At 36.7% G+C, this 20,619-nt stretch overlaps 3 protein-coding genes across 5 annotated transcripts; 2 read left to right on the top strand and 1 right to left on the bottom strand.

Annotated features, from left to right (window-relative positions):
* Positions 1 to 4,635: 4,635 nt before the first annotated feature.
* LOC106385093 lies at positions 4,636 to 10,484 on the top strand. 3 transcript variants are annotated; one of them, XR_001277091.3, is made up of 5 exons: positions 4,636 to 4,816; positions 5,601 to 5,814; positions 6,345 to 7,362; positions 7,443 to 9,247; positions 10,300 to 10,484. XR_001277091.3 is itself a non-coding variant. In XM_013825050.3 (4 exons), the coding sequence occupies exons 2-4, from the start codon at positions 5,687 to 5,689 to the stop codon at positions 9,156 to 9,158; spliced, it is 2,859 nt and encodes a 952-aa protein (XP_013680504.1). In that variant the 5' UTR covers positions 4,636 to 4,816; positions 5,601 to 5,686; the 3' UTR covers positions 9,159 to 9,427. The 3 variants fall into 3 exon arrangements, 2 of the variants coding, with proteins under 2 accessions (XP_013680504.1, XP_013680503.1); XM_013825050.3 differs by lacking the exon at positions 10,300 to 10,484 and having other exon boundaries at positions 7,446 to 9,427; XM_013825049.3 differs by lacking the exon at positions 10,300 to 10,484 and having other exon boundaries at positions 7,443 to 9,427.
* A 744-nt stretch (positions 10,485 to 11,228) lies between these two features.
* On the top strand, positions 11,229 to 12,032 carry LOC106385080 (PRA1 family protein G2-like). Its single transcript, XM_013825035.3, has one exon. It carries the CDS (start codon positions 11,229 to 11,231, stop codon positions 11,805 to 11,807), a length of 579 nt encoding a protein of 192 aa, XP_013680489.1. The 3' UTR covers positions 11,808 to 12,032.
* A 5,343-nt stretch (positions 12,033 to 17,375) lies between these two features.
* On the bottom strand, positions 17,376 to 20,472 carry LOC106385087. Its single transcript, XM_048768708.1, has one exon. It carries the CDS (start codon positions 20,452 to 20,454, stop codon positions 17,539 to 17,541), a length of 2,916 nt encoding a protein of 971 aa, XP_048624665.1. The 5' UTR covers positions 20,455 to 20,472; the 3' UTR covers positions 17,376 to 17,538.
* Positions 20,473 to 20,619: the final 147 nt, after the last annotated feature.

The following is a 20,619-nucleotide window of genomic DNA, read 5'->3' as shown; positions in this document are numbered from 1 at the left end:
CTCAAACAAGTCTGAGTTACAGAGTTGCGCCGTGTGTCTGTTCGTAATCTATTTTTTCACCGGTGAACTCTTCATGTCCCCATCTTAAATCGTTTGATCATAAATGTTCCTGATTTGTAGCCCCTCTGTAAACCCTATATATATAATTCTCATCTTTGATGAATCCAATCTGCATCTCCACAAAAATCATTGATTCCTCTTAGCTTTAACCATTTTCTAGAAAACGTTTCTCTCTGCCTCTCCAGTTCCTCAAACCGGCGTCTGTCACTCAACCTTCGAGTCTCTCCGTCTTGGTTGTAGTAGTCAGAGCATAGTCTCTGGCTTCCTCCGCTTCTGGGATTCCCTGAACTTGAAAATAGACAGGGAGTTTGTGGGAATCACGGTTCTCTTTCTTGATGAAAAGGTAAGTTAATCTTTGATCTATCACTCTTATTTAACATAATTGATTTAATTGATTCCCTGATTCTTTGTTGAATAATATTATTTGCAAATTTTGTGATTCATGAGTTTACTCCCGTCGGACGTGCTAATCATTACATGCCATCTTTAAAAGCATATTTCATTGTGAAAGTCAATCGTTTTGAGGTTGCTAGGTGCTGAAGCATGTACAAGATAACTGATCATTTATTCCCCATTTGTTTCATCTCATTAACCATTATTGATGAAGTTATCACGGGTGCTCCTGAGATCAATATCCAGTCAAGATTAGACTGTTCAACAATCTCCAAGTGATTGCAAACACAAACCTAGAACTCTCATGTATATTATCATATTGCATCTGAGTTTATATTATGTTTCGATATCATAACTGATATTTAAACTCATAGATGTGATTGGGCAAATCCGTTATGTCCAGGGCTCTGACCTCACCAAAGAAACAACTCGAGTCGTTATCCGTCTCCTCATTGATCCGTAAGAAACAATCAACACATTATTCCTTTTATATTACTGTCTATATTGTGCTAACATCAATAATCAAAAATATTTCCTACCCAAGATTTGTGTTCGTCTATTTATCTCCCTTAATTGTCAATCTAATTTTACACAAATCTTTATTTTACAGCTTAAAAGAAACCACAATAACTCGAACAATCAAAACACCGAAAACTAGAATCCCAAAAAAGACGAATCATTAATGATCACCTCTTTTTTTGTTTAATCTTAAAAATAAACTTCAAAACAAATATATCAAACCAATCAACTCAACTAAAACTCAACGACACATACATTGAGCCAGCTAAACAAATACAAAATACACGGCTAGCTATTTAACAATTTACAAACTTACTTTGGCAGATGCTTACGAAGAAGATGAAGACGACAACCAAGATCAGTGAAATTAGCTAAACAAAAAAAAAGCAGAGTAAGTTACAAACTCTGATAAATACAACTAACAATGATTTTTGTTTACATATTACCCATCAATAAAATAGAAACAAACACAGCCACACCAGGAGATACAAGAGACAATCCCAACAGACACAAAGACGGCAACAACATCTCCACATGCTCACTCTTCTTGTCTTATGAAAATAGCTTACATGCTCAATGTCAACAGACCAATGCTATTGTCTTCTTATGAGAAATACATATATTCGTTTAAAACCCATTAAGGCCCAAATACTAATTGTCACTCATTTTATAGTTATTTCTACAAGTCTTCATGTATTTGTTTTAAAGGTTCGGTAAGAGCAACAAGTTTAAAAATAAAAAAAACATATAACTAACATAATAAGAACAAAAAAAATTATTACTTAATACACACAACTTACACAACTAAACTGGAGAAAAAATATCCAGAAACAAAAGGTATTCTCAACAACTTTAATATAATTTATGTAATCTCAACGGTACAAGTAACAAATTAAAAAGACAAACAAACAATAAGTCTCAGTGACACAACAAGCAACACCACGAACTATATCAATCACATTACTAACACAATTTAGTCATTCGTGAATGGAGAACAGTGCATACACAGTTCATCATCACAACTCTAACCCTATAACAATAAAAAAATTTGAAAAACAATGATCAACCCAAAACGCAAAAATTCACAGCCACAATAACTCTAACAAATATTAAGATGAAACAAGAACTCTGTCCACAACTCCGCGCAAGCGCGCAGAGACAATGCCCCTAGTAATTTAAAGACAATGGAGGAACAACGGCCCTCAATCTATGTGATCCTCCGTAAAATTCATTTGAACTTGATTTATCGTAACTTTTTTGGATAAATAAATTATCGGCTGGATTGTGTGATTTTTTATTATTCTGAGTGATAGTTTAGATAATAATACATTTGGTAACCTGTGAAATATATAAGCTATCTAAAATTTTAGATCCAATAAAATACTCATTCTATTTTATATTAAGCGTTATTTTAATTTTTAATATATGTTAATTTTAATATTTAGTTAATTAATTAGTAAAAAGTAAACAAAATAATATATTAATTAAAAGTAAAAAATAATTTTTTTAAAAAATTAATAAGGATTTTTTAAAGATGATATTTTGTGAAAAGGATATAATATTATTAGATGAAACTAAAGTTTTTCCAAATTCATAATCCCACAACTTAGCTAGTTTTTTTAGGAAAATTTCACCGTATAACCATCAAAAAAATTATAATTCATTCAATATCTAAATACTCTAATACATCAATACACCATGCATCTTTTATAAAATAATACTAATCTGCCTTCTTACACAATCGGTCAAACCTGTAAACAAAAAAAACTAAATTAATAATACTTACCTAACACACATATATCATGGCTTTTGGAGGATCACATAGATTGTAAAACATGAGTGGTTTATTCCCCATTATTGATCCACTGTGTAATCACCAAGACCATCTTTGGAGTAGCTTTGCCTAGGAGATGTCTATCTGCAACAGCTCGCTTGGCTATTGACATGAAGCTTCACGCATCTGAAATCTATGGAGTCCGATAACGTAAATGGCGCCAGCACGAGGTTCGTCAACTCTTCCTTTAATCATCCAAATATCTTCGGTTTACTAGGCAGTTACATGTACTATCCCCACGGATATCACCAGTTACACTTATCTTTGTCGCTGTGAATAACTTAGAATTGATCGGAGAAGATGAACAATTTTTATAACATTGTGTTCTATTCTATTTCATGTGTATGAAATAGAAATGTAAAATAATATGTATTATGAATTTTCTATTCATGTTATGTAATGTGAAATAGTTTGTTACTATACATTTTTATCATGTATCGTTCCATTTGACGATTAATAAAAAAATATATTATTTTGTTCACCAATATGTATTATACTATGTATTTTATTTGGGTTTAGGGTTTAGTATTTGGAAGGTGGGGGTTAAAGTTTGGGTTTAGTGACCCTATCATGTATCATTCCATTTGATGACTAATAAAGAGTGTTATATTTTGTTCACCAATATGTATTATACTATGTATTTTGTTCCATTCTATTTGAGTTTAGGATTTAAACTTGTGTTTAAGGTTTAGTGATTAGGATGTAGAGTTTAGTATTTGAAAAGTGGAGGTTGAGGTTTGGGTTTAGTGATAACAGTTTAGAGTTTAGTATTCAAAATTTGGGTCTGGGTTTAGCATTTAGGAATTGTGTGTTGAGTTAGAGCCATATACTATTTCAGTGATGTGAAATACATTCTTTATTTGGATTAATGGTTTGTATTTGGATTTAGGATCTAGTGTTTAAGGTTTAATATTTAGGGGCTTGAAGTGGATGGGATTGAGATAAGAGTATGATTATTGAGGGATTCTTACGGTGGGGTTCTTATATTCCGCTAAGAACTCCATCCTAAGAACCCCCAATAATCATGAAGATAGGAATAGAGTTGATCTTTTATACTATTTTGTTATATGGAATAGAATACTCGTGTCTGAGAAGTAATGAAATATACCATTTATTGCAAAAGTGTTCTAATTTTATTCACACATTTACTGTACATGGTGAATATGTATGATGTAATTATGTAAGTGATGTGCATGATTTTGGTACTTTCGTTGTCAATAGTGGCGCAGTAAATATTGGCCACACTTCATTTCGTTTGACATCATGTGTCACCATATATTATTTTGGTCACATTATTTCTAACAACACAAATTACTGAATGATTACATGAAAAAAAATAGAACGGAATAATAATTGGAATAAATGTTAGTTATTACGTTATGTCAAAATCAACGACATTTACTTGATTTGATTCCAAAGTTGGTTATTAAGCAAATTCTTTCTTTTATGGATCTCGATTTCAGATTTTTGTTGCATGTATCTTTATTTTAGTTTTCCTGCGTCTCAGTTCTTAGTTACAGTTTTGCGAATAACGATGTGACTATGTGAGGTTATAATTTTATGTGATTATAGTAATATTTATAGAAGAACTCCTTTGGTGAATAAACATAACATGTAAAAGCCAAAAACCTAATATCTAAAACAAAATTACATTTCTTGGAATAAGAGAACGTAGCAATTTAAAAAGCTTGAAATTTAGCTACACCAACCAAATCTATACAACAGAAAAAAAATAAAATAAAATAAAGGATGGTGGAGTGCGATAATAATTGAAGTTAGTGTGGACACTTTCATTTTTTCTCCTCTTGCACCCATTTGTTTTGCTTTTTATTTTACATTTTGTTATAATGCGCAATACGGTATGTGGACTTATATTACACCGAAAAGATCATTTTAGTGCCTTGGTTCTTCTCTCTCTCTCCATCTCAATGCTCTCTTTCTTCAATGCTCTCTTTCTCTCTCTAAGAAACCATTTTTTCTTCTTCTGCCAAGAAAACCCATCTAATGTTTGTAAGTTTCATTCTTGTTCTGCTTCTTGCTCTAAAGATTTTCAATCTGCTTTATTCTACTTCTTCCTTTCCTTTGATCTTCTAATCTTTAAACCAATTTGAAGATCCCAAATCTTGAAATCTTTTAGATCGGTTTGTGTGTGCGCGCATAGGTTTATGAGTGAAAGATCTATTTTTAAAAGTCATTTTCTAATTATAACTTCCAAATAGTTAAGGTTTGGATTCCGGTTTCAAGTTCTTCAGATTCTTCCTTCTTCTCCGTGTCTGTGTGTGTAAATCTCATCTTATATGGATCTCTCTTTTTTTTTACCTTCCAGATTTACTTATTCTCCTTCAAATCCATTTGTAGTCACATCTTTTTTTTTTTTGTTTAGCAGATCAAGAATCTTACTCCATGTCTAGAATTTTCTTTGAATTTACATAGTTAATAACTCATGTTATTTTCTTGCTTAAATTACTAGATGAGTTCATCTTATGGATGATATCTTATTACATTTTTTCTTGTTCTTCCTAAGATCCATTTACATACAATAAGCTTTCAAATCAGATTGGAAACTGAAACTTTTTCTTAAGACAAAAGAAAAATCACTGTCTTTTTGCGTGCGAATAATTGTTTCTTTGTGATTTCACCTCATCAAAACTTTTAAAATCTTTATACCACCAAATATTGATTTATTTTTTTCACATGAAATAATGATTCACTTTTCCTCTTAATTACGGTTTCTTAGAATCACAAATCTCAAGAACATAGATTAATCTTTACATGATATATGTGTTGTTAACAGGAGTAGATGTTGATAAAGAAGAAGTGGTGTTATGCTGAAGCTTTTGGGAAGCGAAGAGGCAGATAGTAACAGTGGAAGAGAGTCAAATGTTCTTATCCACTGAGAACACACCACATGACCACCCACTTCCTTCTCCTTCTTCCAGTTTCGTACATCTCACCTCTACCTCTTCCCATGAATTAGCTCAGTCCCATCCCCAGAGTTTCTCCATCAGGTAAATTAAAAAAACTTAACCTTTTTTTCTTCTGGGTTTCTTCGCCAATATGGTTTTGTCCCCCCCCCCCCCCCCCCCCCCCCCCCAAAGAAAAGAAAAAGAAAAAAGTCTTTTGATTTCATGATGGGTCAGTCTCAATTGATCAATAAGCTAAAGCTCATTCTTTTGGCTAGATCCAAAGTCTTTCTTCCTTCTTCATTGTACTGATCTATGGGTCAGTGAGTCAAAGTGACCACGAGCTAGAGCTTATCCTCTTGGCTAGATCCAAAGTTTAGAGCTTTCGTCCTTATTCCTTGACCCTTGTACTGATTAATTAATGGGTCAGTCTCAAATGATCATAAGCTAAAGCTCATCCTCTTGGCTAGATCCAAAGTTTAGAGCTTTCAAAGCTTAGATTGGGGTTTTGCTTCTCTCTAAACGTCCTTACATATGCTTTATCTTGTCTGTTTAATGTTAAAACACTATTATCTTATAGGGTGTTTTGAAAGTAACTAACTTTGTTTCATCTATATATGTCTGATGGTTTGCAGAGATTACGCATATAATAACCGGAAGAACAACATCAACAACAACTGGCCCTTTTCTCCCAAAAGTCTCCAACTTCTTTCAACTCATGGAGTGACTGATCCTTTGCCACCGTTTCAGATCACGGCTAGTTCATCGTCAGGGAAGCAGATTGTATCCCATGTCCAACGAGGAAGACATTTGGCTAAACTTGGGCTAAATCAGACAATAGTAAAGACTAGACAAGGAGATTGTAGCCAGTCTAAGATCGTCAGGAATGGTTTGTTCAGGAGCACAAGTGTTTCCAAGTCTAAGGAAGGGATAGTACTAGTAGCTGCTACAAGTAATAATCACCACAAGAGTAAAACGTGTGGAGGAGGAATGGTGAAATCCAAAGAAGCCACCAGTTGTGTTGGGATCGAATCAATCATGGCTTCAAAAACATGTCCTATTTGCAAAACCTTCTCATCAGCTTCCAACACTACTTTGAATGCTCACATCGATCAGTGTATATCCGTAGACTCACCGGTTATTAGCAAGCCGAACAAGCCTAGAGTTAACCAGCCTCTATCTGTTGATTCAGCGGTGCCTTTGGTTACTAGTAACCCAAGCAAGCCTAGAGGTAAGCCACTGATGAAAGTGAAAACAATGGTTGATATCTACGCTACTGCTAAAGAATGCACATTAGAAGATCTTGATAAAAGAAATGGAACAAATTGGGCTGTGATCTCGAGCTACACGAATAGGGTTGTTGCTGATAAGTCTGAAGTGTCCAAGAAGCGGAAAGTTGCTCCTGTCGGTGTTGGTCCTATTTATGTTGATGCCAAGGGACAAAAGCTGCGGATTTTAACAGAGTTCAGCGAGAAGAAGACTTCTTCTACTACTACTCCATTGACAAAGCAGCACGAGGATGGTAGTGATGAAAATAAAAGTGCAAGCCAAGGTAGTAAAGAAAATAGTAAAAGCTCAAGGAAGAGACGTCCGGGAAAAAAACATCATAAGTATCTTAAACTAAACAACAGTCACAAAATCAAAGAGTCAGAGGTAACGTTTTATTTTTGCATAAATTCATTGTTGGTTTTTGCAGAGGTTTCATGAAATAACAGTACACTGCTTTTGTACAGCAGGTTCAAAGAGGGGTTTCTGTAAAAGGTAGCAGCACCGGTCATCGTAGAATCTTTAATCAGCGGATGTTAGCAGAACGTGGTTCGAGTTCAAAGAAGCTAAATGAGAAAGAAAATAAGTTATATGCATTGCGGGATCAGCCATCTGATGATGATGATGATGATGATTCATGGTCAGGAGGTGATCATGTTGTCTTGAGAGGTACTGATTTGTCTGCCACTGGTTCGTCTTGGAATAAGACTATGTTTGGGAGTAAAAGGGCTCAAAGAGTTCGGATGAGTGAGAAGCAGGAGACATCACTTGCAGGAGCTCATCTAAACACTGTCAGGTTGAAGAAGAGCCTTAGTTCGATTCAAGAAGATAAGTATCCACCGGGAAAGAATGTCAGAGAGGTTACAGATGCGTCTCCTCGTGCAACTAGTCTGAGAAAGCTGTTGCCACCATTTGTAGCAAATGGCTGGAGACGATTATCTCTGCCTTTGGAACTAAAGAGAGCTCGGTTGGATTTGTCAGATGAAGAAGAAGAAGAAACTGGGAGATGGGAATCTGAAATGACACAAGAACGTGAACTATCAGATGATGATTATGTTTCCGGTGATAATGGAGAAAGAAATGAGGTCGTACGCAGATCAAATCCCTTAACATTTAGTGGTTACAATGAATATGAATATGAAGATGATGATGATGATGACGAAGAAAGTAGTGAAGAGGACAAAACAGATGAGTTCTACCAGTCAGAGACTCCACCATCTAATGAAACCATACCTAGCGAGAGAGCTTATTTGTATAACTCTGAAGGAGTTGAGAATATGGTTTACGAGGAGGACGATGATGTGAGGTTTGATTCTGAGGTGGGAAAGGGAAGCTTATACGTAGAGGTTGATACCATTCCCATTCCAGGACCTCCTGGATCATTTATACCGAGTCCCCGGGGTATGAGTTATGACGAGCATCTTGGAAACTCGTCGGTTATCACAAGCCAGCTCCAGTCTTCCATGGATCAGCCTGACAGACACTCATCTGAATCACCTGTTTCTGCTTTTTCCAACTTTGCAGCTGGTAGATTGAGTTTTCCAGCAGAGCTATTCTCCATGGACGTTCCTTCTCCCTACTCCACAACCCCAGTGAGCTTTCCCGTTCCATCTCATCCTGAGAAGATGACTGTTGACAAGGCAATAACACCTCCGAGCTTTAGAAACAATGATGGTGAGCCTTGTTGTTGCCAAAGAAAAGAGAGAATCTCCGAGAGCGTTACTTTGAATCACCAACCATATCATCTACTGCAGCGAAGAGCCGCAGTTTCTTCTTCTTCAATGGCCATGAACTTAACCAAACCGCCCACGTGTTTGGATCCAAATCTTTCGTTTGAGCAGTCACCACCATACATGATCCAGCAAGAGTTTGATCTTCATAGTAAATTCTCAAACAAGGGGAATGTCAATGGCGCTGTTGTGGTGCCTCCTAGTCCTTCAAACTCGGTTTTGCGGTTAATGGGAAAAGACTTGATGGTCATGAACCAAGGAGAAGAATCTCTGGCTAGCTTAAAACCAACCCCACAGTTTCTTGATCCTCCTCCTCTATCTGCTGGAGCTGGCTTATACTTAAACACAGGTCTCTATTTAAGGAACAGTTTGGAGCCAACACATCAACTAGAAACACAAGCTTCAGCATTCAGAAACAGTTTTGATCATGTGAGGTACTTTTCTCAAAGCTAGTCAACGATCTTTATGAAGTTTAAGAAGAAATTGAGAAGTGGGTTCTCTTTGAATACCGATCATCGAACATGGGTGCATTGGGTTTCAAGGTAAATGTTCTACGGCTTCCATGCTTTATCTCTTTCTGCAGAGACTGTTGTTGTGTAGTAAAAAAAAGAAGCTAAGACTTGAAAATAACACTATGTAGAGATAAGTAACTTTACGCTTTCAGTTGCTACCAAAGTTGTCTAAAGGCTCCAGAAAGTTTAAAAACAAACTTTTACTTTATCTTTAAGACTTGGCCATTGTGGTAGAACACTTGATTCTTCCCATAAACTTCGGAAATTTTCAGTTGGCACCAAAGTTTTTCAAAACCTCAACTGTTAGAGTAACTTTTTTTTTTTGAATCTTGCATCATATTTGTTTAATTTAACTAAAATCATACTGGATGTAAAAATAGCTAAAATCATACTGTAAACTAATTTAGAATCAGTTTAAAAACTTCTGAACAATAATCGAAATATGTTTAAATCCTTACTTATTATTTTGCATTTTGACAAAAAAAAATTCTAGGAAAATGTTGTTGAAATCAGTGACCGGCATATATGGGTCCGTTCCCGAAAGTAAGATGTTTTAGATTTTTTACTTGTTCCACAAAGATAGATTTTCTATATGGTTAAGGTACGTTTTTATACTTTTAAGAAACATTAAATGAAAATATTTTAATTGATTAAATTTCATCGGTGAAAAGTTATTGGAAAGTGTATAATAAAATAAAAGAAAAATTAAATTATAAACATTTTTTGAATTCTTGATAAGCGTAAACACTTTAGAAAATCTTAATTTCGGGAATAGAGGGAGTGACTTTTTCACAGCCATTGAACAACACAGGGAATGACTTATTCCCCTATAAACTAGTTGTTCCCGGCTTTTTCACACATAAACTTTTAAATCATGTCAAAAACCACATGAACAATGGAAAAATGACTTATTCCCCTATGAACTAATTGTTTCCGGCTATTTCACACACAAACTTTTAAGTCATGCCAAAAACCTCATGAACAACTCTATTTTTTTAATTACATGCACAAACTATCGATTTTAAAGTAATTCCCCTAAAACCGTAACGGTGTTATTTAAACGTTAACTTGGTTTATGATAGGTGGAGAGACGGTTTAAAGAAAGAAGAGCAGCAAATACTAACTTACCAATCTCCATGTATTCTCACAAGGAACTATAAATTTGGCGTAGTTTAGGACGCTTGATTGGTTCTGTAACCGAATGTTACTCTCAGGTTCCGGTACTGCAGGGATTTATATATTTTTTTCAATCCAGAAATTAATGTCATATGATCTCTTTATATGTTTTATGTCATAAACTCGAAAATATCTACCCAACCAGTTACTATGTCATATAACTCGAAAATGCAAAATAAAATTTTTATCCTCAATTGATGATGAAGAGTAAAATGATTTCTGAAGAAGAAGAGCAGTTGACAAAAAGAAGAAGAACAAAACGACGTAGTATTCTATTTTTATCAATCTAGATGAAACCGACTATCTACCTGTCATAAACCAAATTAACGTTTAAACAACACCATTTACGATTTTAGGAGAATTAGTTTAAAATCGATAGTTTATGTATGTAATTCAAAAAATAGAATTGTTAATGTGGTTTTTGACATGACTTAAAAGTTTGTGTGTGAAATAACCGGAAACAAGTAGTTCATAGGGGAATAAATTATTTTTCCGTTGTTCATGTGATTTTTGGCATGACTTAAAATTTCGTGTGTGAAAAAGCCGGGAACAACTAGTTCATAGGGAACCATATTCTGAATAACACATCAAAAAAAAAAAGATGAGCTTTTTAAAAGCGCATAAAATAAGTAGAGGAAGAAAGTGATAAATCAGTTATTAAATAATTTAGATGAGCTGGCGACATTTGTATGGTTGGTGAAAGGAATGATTTAGTGGTTGACTAAAAGTCGTTGGACACCTATCAGTATAATTTTCACGGAGCCGCTATATACTCGGTGGCGTTTCGGGTCGGGCCGGGTCAAACCGGTTAACGATATCAGAGAAAGTCTTCTTAATGGCTCCAACGATTACGACGACGACGACGACGATGGCACCAACCTACACATCAATTCCGATCCCTACCGGCGACGTCATCTCCCGATCAATCCACAATCTCACTTCCGCTATCTCTCGCCACCGTCCCTGGTCGGAACTTGTCTTTTCCGGCGCCTTCTGCTTCCCGGAGAGATTCTCCTCTCTCCCCCTCCGATCTCGGTCGAACTTCCGCTACTTCTCCGTCAACTACTCTCTCATTATCGGCACCTGCGCGGCGTTCTCTCTCGTCACAGCCAGTCCCGTCGCGCTAGTCGTCGTCGGAACGATCATCGCCTTGTGGCTTCTCCTTCACTTCTTCAGGGAAGACCCTCTTCTTCTCTGGGGGTTTCAGGTCGGTGATCGGATGGTGGTGTGTTTCCTGGTCTTAGCTTCCGTTTGGGCCTTGTGGTTTACAAGCTCCGCCGTGAGCTTGGCCGTAGGTGTCAGCGTTGGCTTGCTATTGTGCACCGTTCACTCATTAATTAGGAACTCCGACGAACTTTTCCTTGAGGAAGACGATGCTATAACCGGAGGATTGATCGGGTCTAATCGCCGGTGAAATTTTATGGATGTTAATTATTTGTTTTTTTTTTTGGCTACCCTTAAATTATCAAAATTTTCCAAAGAGGGCCATAACTTTTTGTTTGTTTGATTTCTTGTGATTTGTATTGTAAATTTCTGAGGATGATCTGAAAACTGATTTCTTGTTATCTTCGTGGATTGTAATCACTTCTTGTTTGATTGATTAAATTCTCAAGAGTGAGAGAAACCAACTTGTTCTGCATTGTCTTCACGTGTAACTTTTGATTTTTTTCTGATGCAATGTACCATATCTTGATTTCAAGCTTCATAGATTTTTCAGTTTTGTCATGAAGCTCGAGACCCTCTTGTAAGAAAAGGATAGGCTTTTGAGGTCAACTTGTGTAATGTAAATAATCCTGTAGTTTTTCTTACGGCCACTCTTTAGTCATTTGACTCATTTCCTTTTTTTGTTAAGATGCAAAGTCTGAAAGCTTCAAAAGAAGGGAAATTGCGCTCTTTAACGAGGCGAAATTTATTTTGTTATACTCTTATTTATTCTGTCATACTCTTCATTTATTTCATACTCTTCGAAACCGTGGTTAATATCCAAATTACCCTTTTAGACTAAACCAATCAAAATCATTTACTTTCCTACTTTGTCTTCTTCATTTCTCTCTCTCCACGGGTAGATCTACAACCTAGATTTATTCAAGCTCTATTCGATTTAGCATTCAACTTCTCCATTAATTCGTGAAGAATTAGAAACTTTAACTTCAAATTCGTGTTTGCAATTAACTAATTAAACATTAAGAATAATGAGTCTCGATCTATTTGTATAATCAAAAATACTAGTATAATCATAAAAAATATTAACAGATTAGTATTTTGATTTAAAGAACTAGAAAACGTAGTATAACTTAGTAAAACTATACTGTATAACTTGGTATAACTATATTGGTAAAATTGTATAACTTGATAAAATTTAATAGTTAAACCGTGCAACTTTATCTAACTTGATTGTTAATCATTTTGATATTTACAGGAGACGACGATTTCTTTCACAAACATACACTTTGATTATGAAAAATACTATTATAAAATCAGAGGTGGTTATGAATGGATTCCAAACGAAGGTAGCATGTATACTAATGGATAGGATATGCAGAAAGATGACCATAAATCCATGTATAAAGAGGCTGAATTTGAGTTATATTTCATTGGTCGTAAAACCTAGAGGCAATTGAAGAAGCATAACGACATCTTAAGGTGACTGAGTCAGTGGAAGATGTTGTTATTCGAGACAGAAACAATGTAGGTATTGGTTTGGATAACGTGGAGAGCATGTGAAAGATTTAGTTGATTGAGCATCACACCATAACTGTTTTGAAATTATTATTTTGAACTGTGGGTATGTGTGAGCTTCGAATATTAAGAATTCTGATTTATTTCGATAAAACATACATAAAAGTGCATACTTGCTCTTGAAAAAATTTAAATTCCGGAATCATAAGGAAATGCACACCGTGATTAATTGCATATATTCTTCGAGACAATAGAAAAACTAAGTAAAACTGATAAAATACAAAAAATTGAAGATACAAAATTCTAAACTTGTTTGATTGTTTACAAGTATTATGTTTATTATTTGTTAGTATTTTCTGATTTAAATTCAAAATAATTATAGTCAAATTTTTCATCACATAGCTGTGTATTATTTATAATAGAGGAAATATCTTGTTCTTTTATGCCTTTTTTCTTAGTATTGACCTTGTGACATTACAAAACTTATATATGTCACGAAATTAATTATATTACAACATGATTTGGTGGAAAATAGTTGTAAGAAACTAAACATAAGTGGTATAACTATAATATAAGTCTTTTTTTCCCTTCAAACGGCTATTCTATTACTCAAGTTTGAGGTGGTCTGGGAAACCAGACCGGAACAGAACAACCAATGTAATACAAGTCCCTATGGAAGGATCTCGCTATCTTAGCTAGTGAATCAGACGATACATTTTCCTGACGAGGTACAAAAACAATCGAGAATTCCGAGAATCTTGCTTTCAACTTCATAAACTCCTCCAGCTCAGTAGAAAAGCTCGGCCATGCTCCAGGGTCTTTGGTCATCGCGATTAATTCCTTGCAGTCAGTCCCAAAAGATTGGCATGTTGATACTTGTAGCATACATTCTATTGCCCATGATAATGCTTCCAGTTCAGAATGCAGTGGTGAGATTCGACGTCGTTGATTTCTTGCTCCCAATAATTGTAGCGCACCACTTGAACTTGCCCATGTCCATCCATAACCACTAAAGAGTGCATCATGTGTCCATGATCCATCTATCATGCAGCGCTCGGGGATTGGATTCCTTACTGTGTTTTGTTCTTCCACTACCTCATCCGTTCTTTGATTTGCGTCAAACCAAGCTTGGCATTCAGATTCAGCATGTCTGACAGTTTCCAAAGGGTCCCTGTCAATTCCTTTAAAGAGTTTGTCGTTCCTCGCTTTCCAAATAAACCATATGATCCATGGATATGGGTCCCTATCCAATTCTGGTTCTACAATATCATTCTTCCTCCAGAACAGGTAATCTATATTCGTGAACTGACTTCCGCTTGGAAATATAGTCGGCGGCGTTGGGGTTGATGCATGTGCCCATGTCTGAATTGCAAGAGGACACTCAAAGATGGTGTGATTTACAGATTCATCATCTGCACCACATCGAGGGCAGTAATTATCGCATCGCATATGGCGATGAGTCAGATTACTCGTTACTGCTAGTTGGCCCGATATCACCTGCCAAATGAGATGTCTCATTTTTGGAGGAGCTTTTATCTTCCAAGCATAGGCCTGGAGCTTTGTGATACTAGGCTCCTTCGTCTCCAATGACTGTTCCTTTAGCAAATTAGTTGCCACCCAGTAACCTGATTTGATAGTGTACATCCCATTCTTCGTATAGCTCCAGCAATATCCATCTCGTTGATAATATAAGTCTTTTTAGTACAGTAAAACTAAAAAAAATGTCACAATAGAAAAGTAAAACTTTGAAGTTTTTTGTAAAACTACAAACTTGGTAAAACTTTGACCCCGAAAATGCTGTAAAAAAAATTCCCGCCCAAATTTCAGAATTTTCCCTCCCAAAATTTTATACTTTTCCAGACCCCAAAAACGAAGTTGGTAACTATAAATTCCTTAATTTTTAGGGTTTTCTTATTTCTACTATCTTCTCAGCTCACTCAACTAATTTCCTCTCATCCCATTGCCCCTTTTACATCTTTCTTCACCTAATGGGCAGATTTTCAGGGTTTTTTTTCCACAATAGTGGTCAATCAAGAGTTAAAACTCTGAGGCTACCTATTAAGTGATGATTCAGCTATGTGGGTATCATCGAGAAGTTCTCCAAATCTGATCCAATTCCTTATCGCCAATACTGTTGATGTTTGGTTTCTCAAACGACCATGCGGATTGAAAGACCCAATAATGAAAGAAAAATATTGATAGTTGTATATTGTCTTATTCCTATTGTCATGGTCTTTTTGAGATTTCGGTTGTACAGTTAATCATAACTTCTATCAAATTAATTCAGTGACAAGTTGTTTTAAGTTTTCGAAATTTGACAAATGAAAAACAAAAAGAAAATTGAGGAAGTTTATACCGAATTATACAAACAGAAATACAAAAAAAAAACTAAATTATACAAAGTTTGACATACGAAAATCGAAAATTTTGGCAAATTTTTACCTAATTACACAAACATGAAAAAAAAGTAATACTGAATTTAATGAAGTTTGACAAACAAAAATGAGATACTTAACCAAAGTTATCCTAAATTACACCAATTTCTACGAACAAAATAACAAACCAAGTAACATAAACACAAACACAAAAGTTAGTGTGTTGGAAGAAGAAGTTCTACTTCTCAAGGCAACTATGAAGATTGGGAAACCTTATAGTGCGAGGAAAATAATGATAGTTCTATGTTGTCTTAGTTCTAGTAGTTATAATTTTAGATGTATAACTAATCAATTTTTAACCAAGTTACCAAGTTACAAAAACTTGTATTGATTGAAAATGATTGATTTTTTTTCTTTGCCACTTGTATTGGTTGCCAATGATTGATTTGTTCTTCATTCCTTCTTTCTCGTTTTGCTCATCCCCACGATATTTTTTTCCTTATTACTTCTACTGTCCTTCTTTCCTACACCCTTATCCACACTTTTTTTTTCATCTCTCCACTACCTAAACCACTATCCTTTTCACTTTGTTTCATGTCTCCACCATTAGAGGCCAGATAGTTTCTTTTTTTTTTTTGAAAGCATCACTTCATACAAAAACGTAACTATCAAATTAAGTCATCATCAAAAAAATTCATAAAGTATTACTAAGTTATACAATCTAAACTATTTAAAGTTTTACTAAGTTGTACAAAGTTTTATAGTTATATCAAGTTTTACTAAGTTATACCATTTTGGGTTCGTTTTTTCTTCTCTATTTGTTATTTCATTAATTTTTTTCTAGAGAAAAGTTTGATTCGTCTTTTATTTGAAAATTATCCTTTTCCATGTGATAAAAAAATGAAAAAATAAGATTGATTTGTTACAGTGAAGAAATAGAAAGAATGAGTAAAACTTAAAAATACTTAGTTGATGTCTAGATTTTTATGTCTGGATTCGAGTTTAACGGGTGGGTATGGTTTGGGTTTGGATAGTCCGCTGGTAAATTTGTAAATAACTAGATTTCGTCAGGTTCGTTGGTCTTTTAATATTTTTTATGATTTAAATAAATATTAAATAAAAAGGAAAAAGGGGAGGAGTATTGGAGATTTTTTTTTTTCGTCCGAGAGTATTAGATCAATTGATTCACTTGTTCTGTGCATTGTCTTCACGTGTAACTTTTGATTTTTTTTCTGATACAATGTACCATATCTTGTTTTCAAGCTCCATAGATTTTTCAGTTTTGTCTTGAAGCTCGAGACCCTCTTGTAAGAAAAGGATAGGCTTTGAGGTCAACTTGTGTAATGTAAATGATCTTGTAGTTTTTCTTACAGCCACTCTTTAGTCATTTCCTTTTTTTTTAAAGATGCAAAGTCTAAAAGCTTCAAAAGAATTCAAGGACCCGAAAGTGGCAGAAACTAAGAGTTAATATGCACCTATGAGTTCTCTTGATTGTCAATTAACTACCTTAATAATATGCTTTTGTGTTTGATTATGACTAACTTGGGTTTAACCAAAACAAGATCAGAGGAAAAAAAATAAGTTCAATTAGTATGACAAGTCAGATTCTTTGAAAATGAAACAAAAAACCGAGCAGTGGACTTTGGGACCAGTAACAGGAGAGGGGAGAGTGACACTTGTTGGCTAAACCCAGACACTGATTAACTTACTTTTTTCCCACAGCCCATTCCCTATTTTTCTGTGTTTGTCTTTGGTCCCACTTCTTACACAAGAATTTGTCCTTGCTATAATTCTGTTTGTTACCGAGATCTTTGGTAACTCTTTTCCTCTGATTGGCTTGAGAATCCAATGCATTGAATGCTGTTTTACCCGTGGCCCTAGTAGCCATTTGATTCATACATCCCATACACTATCAACAACTCAATATCTGAAAGGAGTAAAAAGAGACTAGGATCAACTTGGTAATGTACATACGAATAAGATTGTTTTAAAGTAACCGATACATGAACTAATATATCTTCAACAAAACTGAATTTTTAAAGTAAACGTGGAAATAAACCATTAGGAGAAATGTTTGCTTGTGTGTGTGTGTCATATCTTGCTTCTCATTCTAACCAACTTCGCTAGTGTTTCTTGAGCAGCCAAAGTGAGCTCATGGTTATGTCCCAGCATCACCGTCCTGATACTGATACAAGTCCTGCACAGCTCCTCTCCGCTATCAAAATGCCCTCCTCGCAGCAGCAGCTTCGCTCTTGTCTCCAGTAACAAAGCCTTCAACAGCGTAACATCCTGCCACACGTACTCATCCACCTTCTTGCTAGTCTTCTTCTTCCAGCAGAGAGAGCCTTGTCGCCAATCTTGTATCTGAGTCACAAACGACTTCTCCGCATCCTCCAGCACGTTGGTGCACACTTTCAGAAGCTCCAAAGCTGAAGTGCACCTAGAGAAGGTTGTGAAAGCTGTGATCGCTAAAGGAAGAGCTGTTCTCTTGATGTAAAGCACCAAATCCATCGCTTGCAACTCCACCAGAGGAGGCTCCGACTTGAATCCGAACACCAAGAACGCTGAAGCCCACAAGTGATCAAGATTCAGCAACGGGTTTTCGATTTTCCTCACGCCTTGAACCGTTGCCTTGGGAGCAAGTATGTAGTCTCTTCTCCTTGCAAACGTCTGAGTTATGGGATGGAACTGAATCCAACATCCAGGCTGTCTATTACTCATCCTCGCTAGTCCTAACCTGACTAGTAAAAAAGCAGCGTCCTCTTCGCCTCTGCGTCCTAGTCCACCACAACCACCGCACCAAGCAAACGTGTGGCTCAAACATTTGTTCCATTTGCTAAACCGGTTCCCACCTGTGGGCATGTTTTTAGCCGCTGCGGCTAGCAAGTTAACCGGGATTGGGACAGGAGCAAACCAAGCTCCCACTAGTAGCATTTTCAACGAGAGAAGGTTTCTGTTTCCTTGAGCTTGCTCCAAAACAGCCAAACAGAAGGCTAATACCTTTGCAGCGAACGGATTGGATCTGCAGTATCCCTCATCGTTTGAGTTAAGAAACGGTGACGCTGAACGCTCTTCTATATGAACTTTGTTCACAGCTTCAAAGAGAGCAGAAGGTGTAATAGCAAGCTCTGAGAGCAATGAACCTATCACCCAAAGACCATAGCTCAACCTTCCCAACTTCTCTTCAAACACCTTGAGGATCTCAACCTCCTCGGCAGGGTAATCTTTCTTTCTCCTTCCTCTCAGTAACACCATTGCATCAGATGAAGACAAGACAGGAAGCTGTACTGTGTCGAAGGCCATGACTTTAGGGAGCCTAGTAGTGATCAAGACATGAGTACCTCCAGTGTTTCTCGGAATCAGATCGTTCAGATCTTTCCCTTCCCACCAGTCTTTCTCTATCTCAAGATTATCAATGATGAGAAGATAAGGCATGTCTCTGAAAAGCTCTCTCTTGATCCTCTTGAAAGCTTCAAACTCTTGCTCGTCAAAGCTCCTTAGCCTACCTCTATCCTTCTCAGCATCAGCGCTCACATCAACCCCCAAGCTGAATGACAGGTTCAACAGGTTCTGCCTGAAGTATCTAGCTTCCCCTCCCACCCACAAAACCATCTTATACCTCTGAGAATACCTGTAAGCGAACTCGAGAGCTAGCTCTGTCTTCCCAATCCCTGGAACTCCATTCACACAAACAACACTTATGCTGCTACTACTCTTGCAGTTACCACTACTGCTTCTGCATTTCTTACTCTTCAACAGTCTTTTAAGAGAGTTTTTTCCACCGTTTGGAGCTTCACTTCTTTGCTCTGAGCATCTTCCAAGCTCCAAGGTGATAAACTTCCCGTTCCGAGTCGATACAGCAGCGTCTGATTCCTCATCTGCAAGCCCTTCAGATGACAATCCACTTGCTTCTCCTTTGGAACTTGGTGTTGTGGACTCGAGATACTCTCCATTACTACCAAAGAAATCCATCTCCATCTCTATTATCTCCTTCTCTCTTCCAAGAAAAGATCTGTTTCTTGGGAAAGGAAGCTCATCAATCCTCTCCACTATCTCCTTATCAACCACACTCTTCCTCCCAAGCTTCCCCCTCAGAATCATCGCCGTCTTCCCCACACAGCTTCTCCAGTTACTCTCATTAGCTTCTAGCTTAAACTCATGTGACTTAATCAGCCCATCTATAGCTTCTTTACACTCTTTATCAATGGCATTGCAGTTGAGAAGACCCATTATCTCAGAAGGTCCAGTACCATAGAAGATAGGAATCAAGTTCTTCTTCTGAGCGAAGAACCTAACCTCCTCCAAGCTAAGGTAGTTGAGCAAGCTCGAGCAAGACACAACCACAATCCCATAAGTGACAGAACAGATAACTCTGTCTGCTATCTCATGGCTCTGCGTGTCGGAATACTTAGCTCTGTCGGCGACGAAACAAGCGATTCCCTGAAGCTCAAGCTCGGACTTTAGCCACTTGCAGAACCTCACCAGGTTTGGGTTTTGTCCGTGGAACCCTATGAAGACATCAGAGCTTCTGAGCTTGGTGGTGTTGGTGGTGGCTGGAGAAGAGACAGAGACTTTAGCTAAAGAGACTCTAGGGACAGGGAAAGAGAAGGAGATCCTTGGAAGAGCAGGATCTGGAGTACAAGCTGATGATAACTTGAGCTTCCGGTCTGATGGGTCGTCGGAGAACTCGTACTGGTCGGAAGGAGGAGTGTAGGAGCTGCTTGGTACATCTTCAGGAGGCGGCGAGGAGGGCTTGTGAGCGGTGGTGGTGGTAAGGGGTTGAGTGGCTCTTGGGGATATATAAGGAGATTGTAAAGCGGAAACAAAAGCAGAAGATGGTGGGGACACAAGAGATGGTGAATTGAAAGGAGAGTTTTTGATACTTGGAGATGAATCTGAAGCATCATTTGTCTGAACATCTTTGCCTTTCTTGCTTGAGGAGCTTGCTGTTGCTGATGATGTTCTTATGGTTAATCCAACTAAACTTGCTTCTTCCTCTCTCCTCATTCTTGCCAAACCCCAAAATGAAGCTCTCAGCTGAAAAGGTTGTGTCTTTTTATCTCTCTCTCTCTAACTTGGTGTCTGAATCATTGTGGTCTTCACTGACAGATTATATTGAAGTGAGTGGGACTTTGAGGAGATGGGTCAGAACATGAATGCAACAGTTGATGT

This window comes from Brassica napus, chromosome C9 (assembly GCF_020379485.1).
Source record: "Brassica napus cultivar Da-Ae chromosome C9, Da-Ae, whole genome shotgun sequence".
In the NCBI taxonomy this organism is placed as follows: domain Eukaryota; kingdom Viridiplantae; phylum Streptophyta; class Magnoliopsida; order Brassicales; family Brassicaceae; genus Brassica; species Brassica napus.
Note: the sequence above shows the minus strand (reverse complement) of the source record. Positions and strands in the feature narration are given on the sequence as shown.

Coding starts and splice junctions, on each gene's coding strand:
- LOC106385093 (XM_013825049.3), top strand. CDS start 5,687: ATGTTCTTATCCACTGAGAACACACCACATGACCACCCACTTCCTTCT. Junction 5,815..6,344: donor CCCCAGAGTTTCTCCATCAG/GTAAATTAAAAA, acceptor GATGGTTTGCAG/AGATTACGCATATAATAACC. Junction 7,363..7,442: donor ACAAAATCAAAGAGTCAGAG/GTAACGTTTTAT, acceptor GCTTTTGTACAG/CAGGTTCAAAGAGGGGTTTC.
- LOC106385080 (XM_013825035.3), top strand. CDS start 11,229: ATGGCTCCAACGATTACGACGACGACGACGACGATGGCACCAACCTAC.
- LOC106385087 (XM_048768708.1), bottom strand. CDS start 20,454: ATGAGGAGAGAGGAAGAAGCAAGTTTAGTTGGATTAACCATAAGAACA.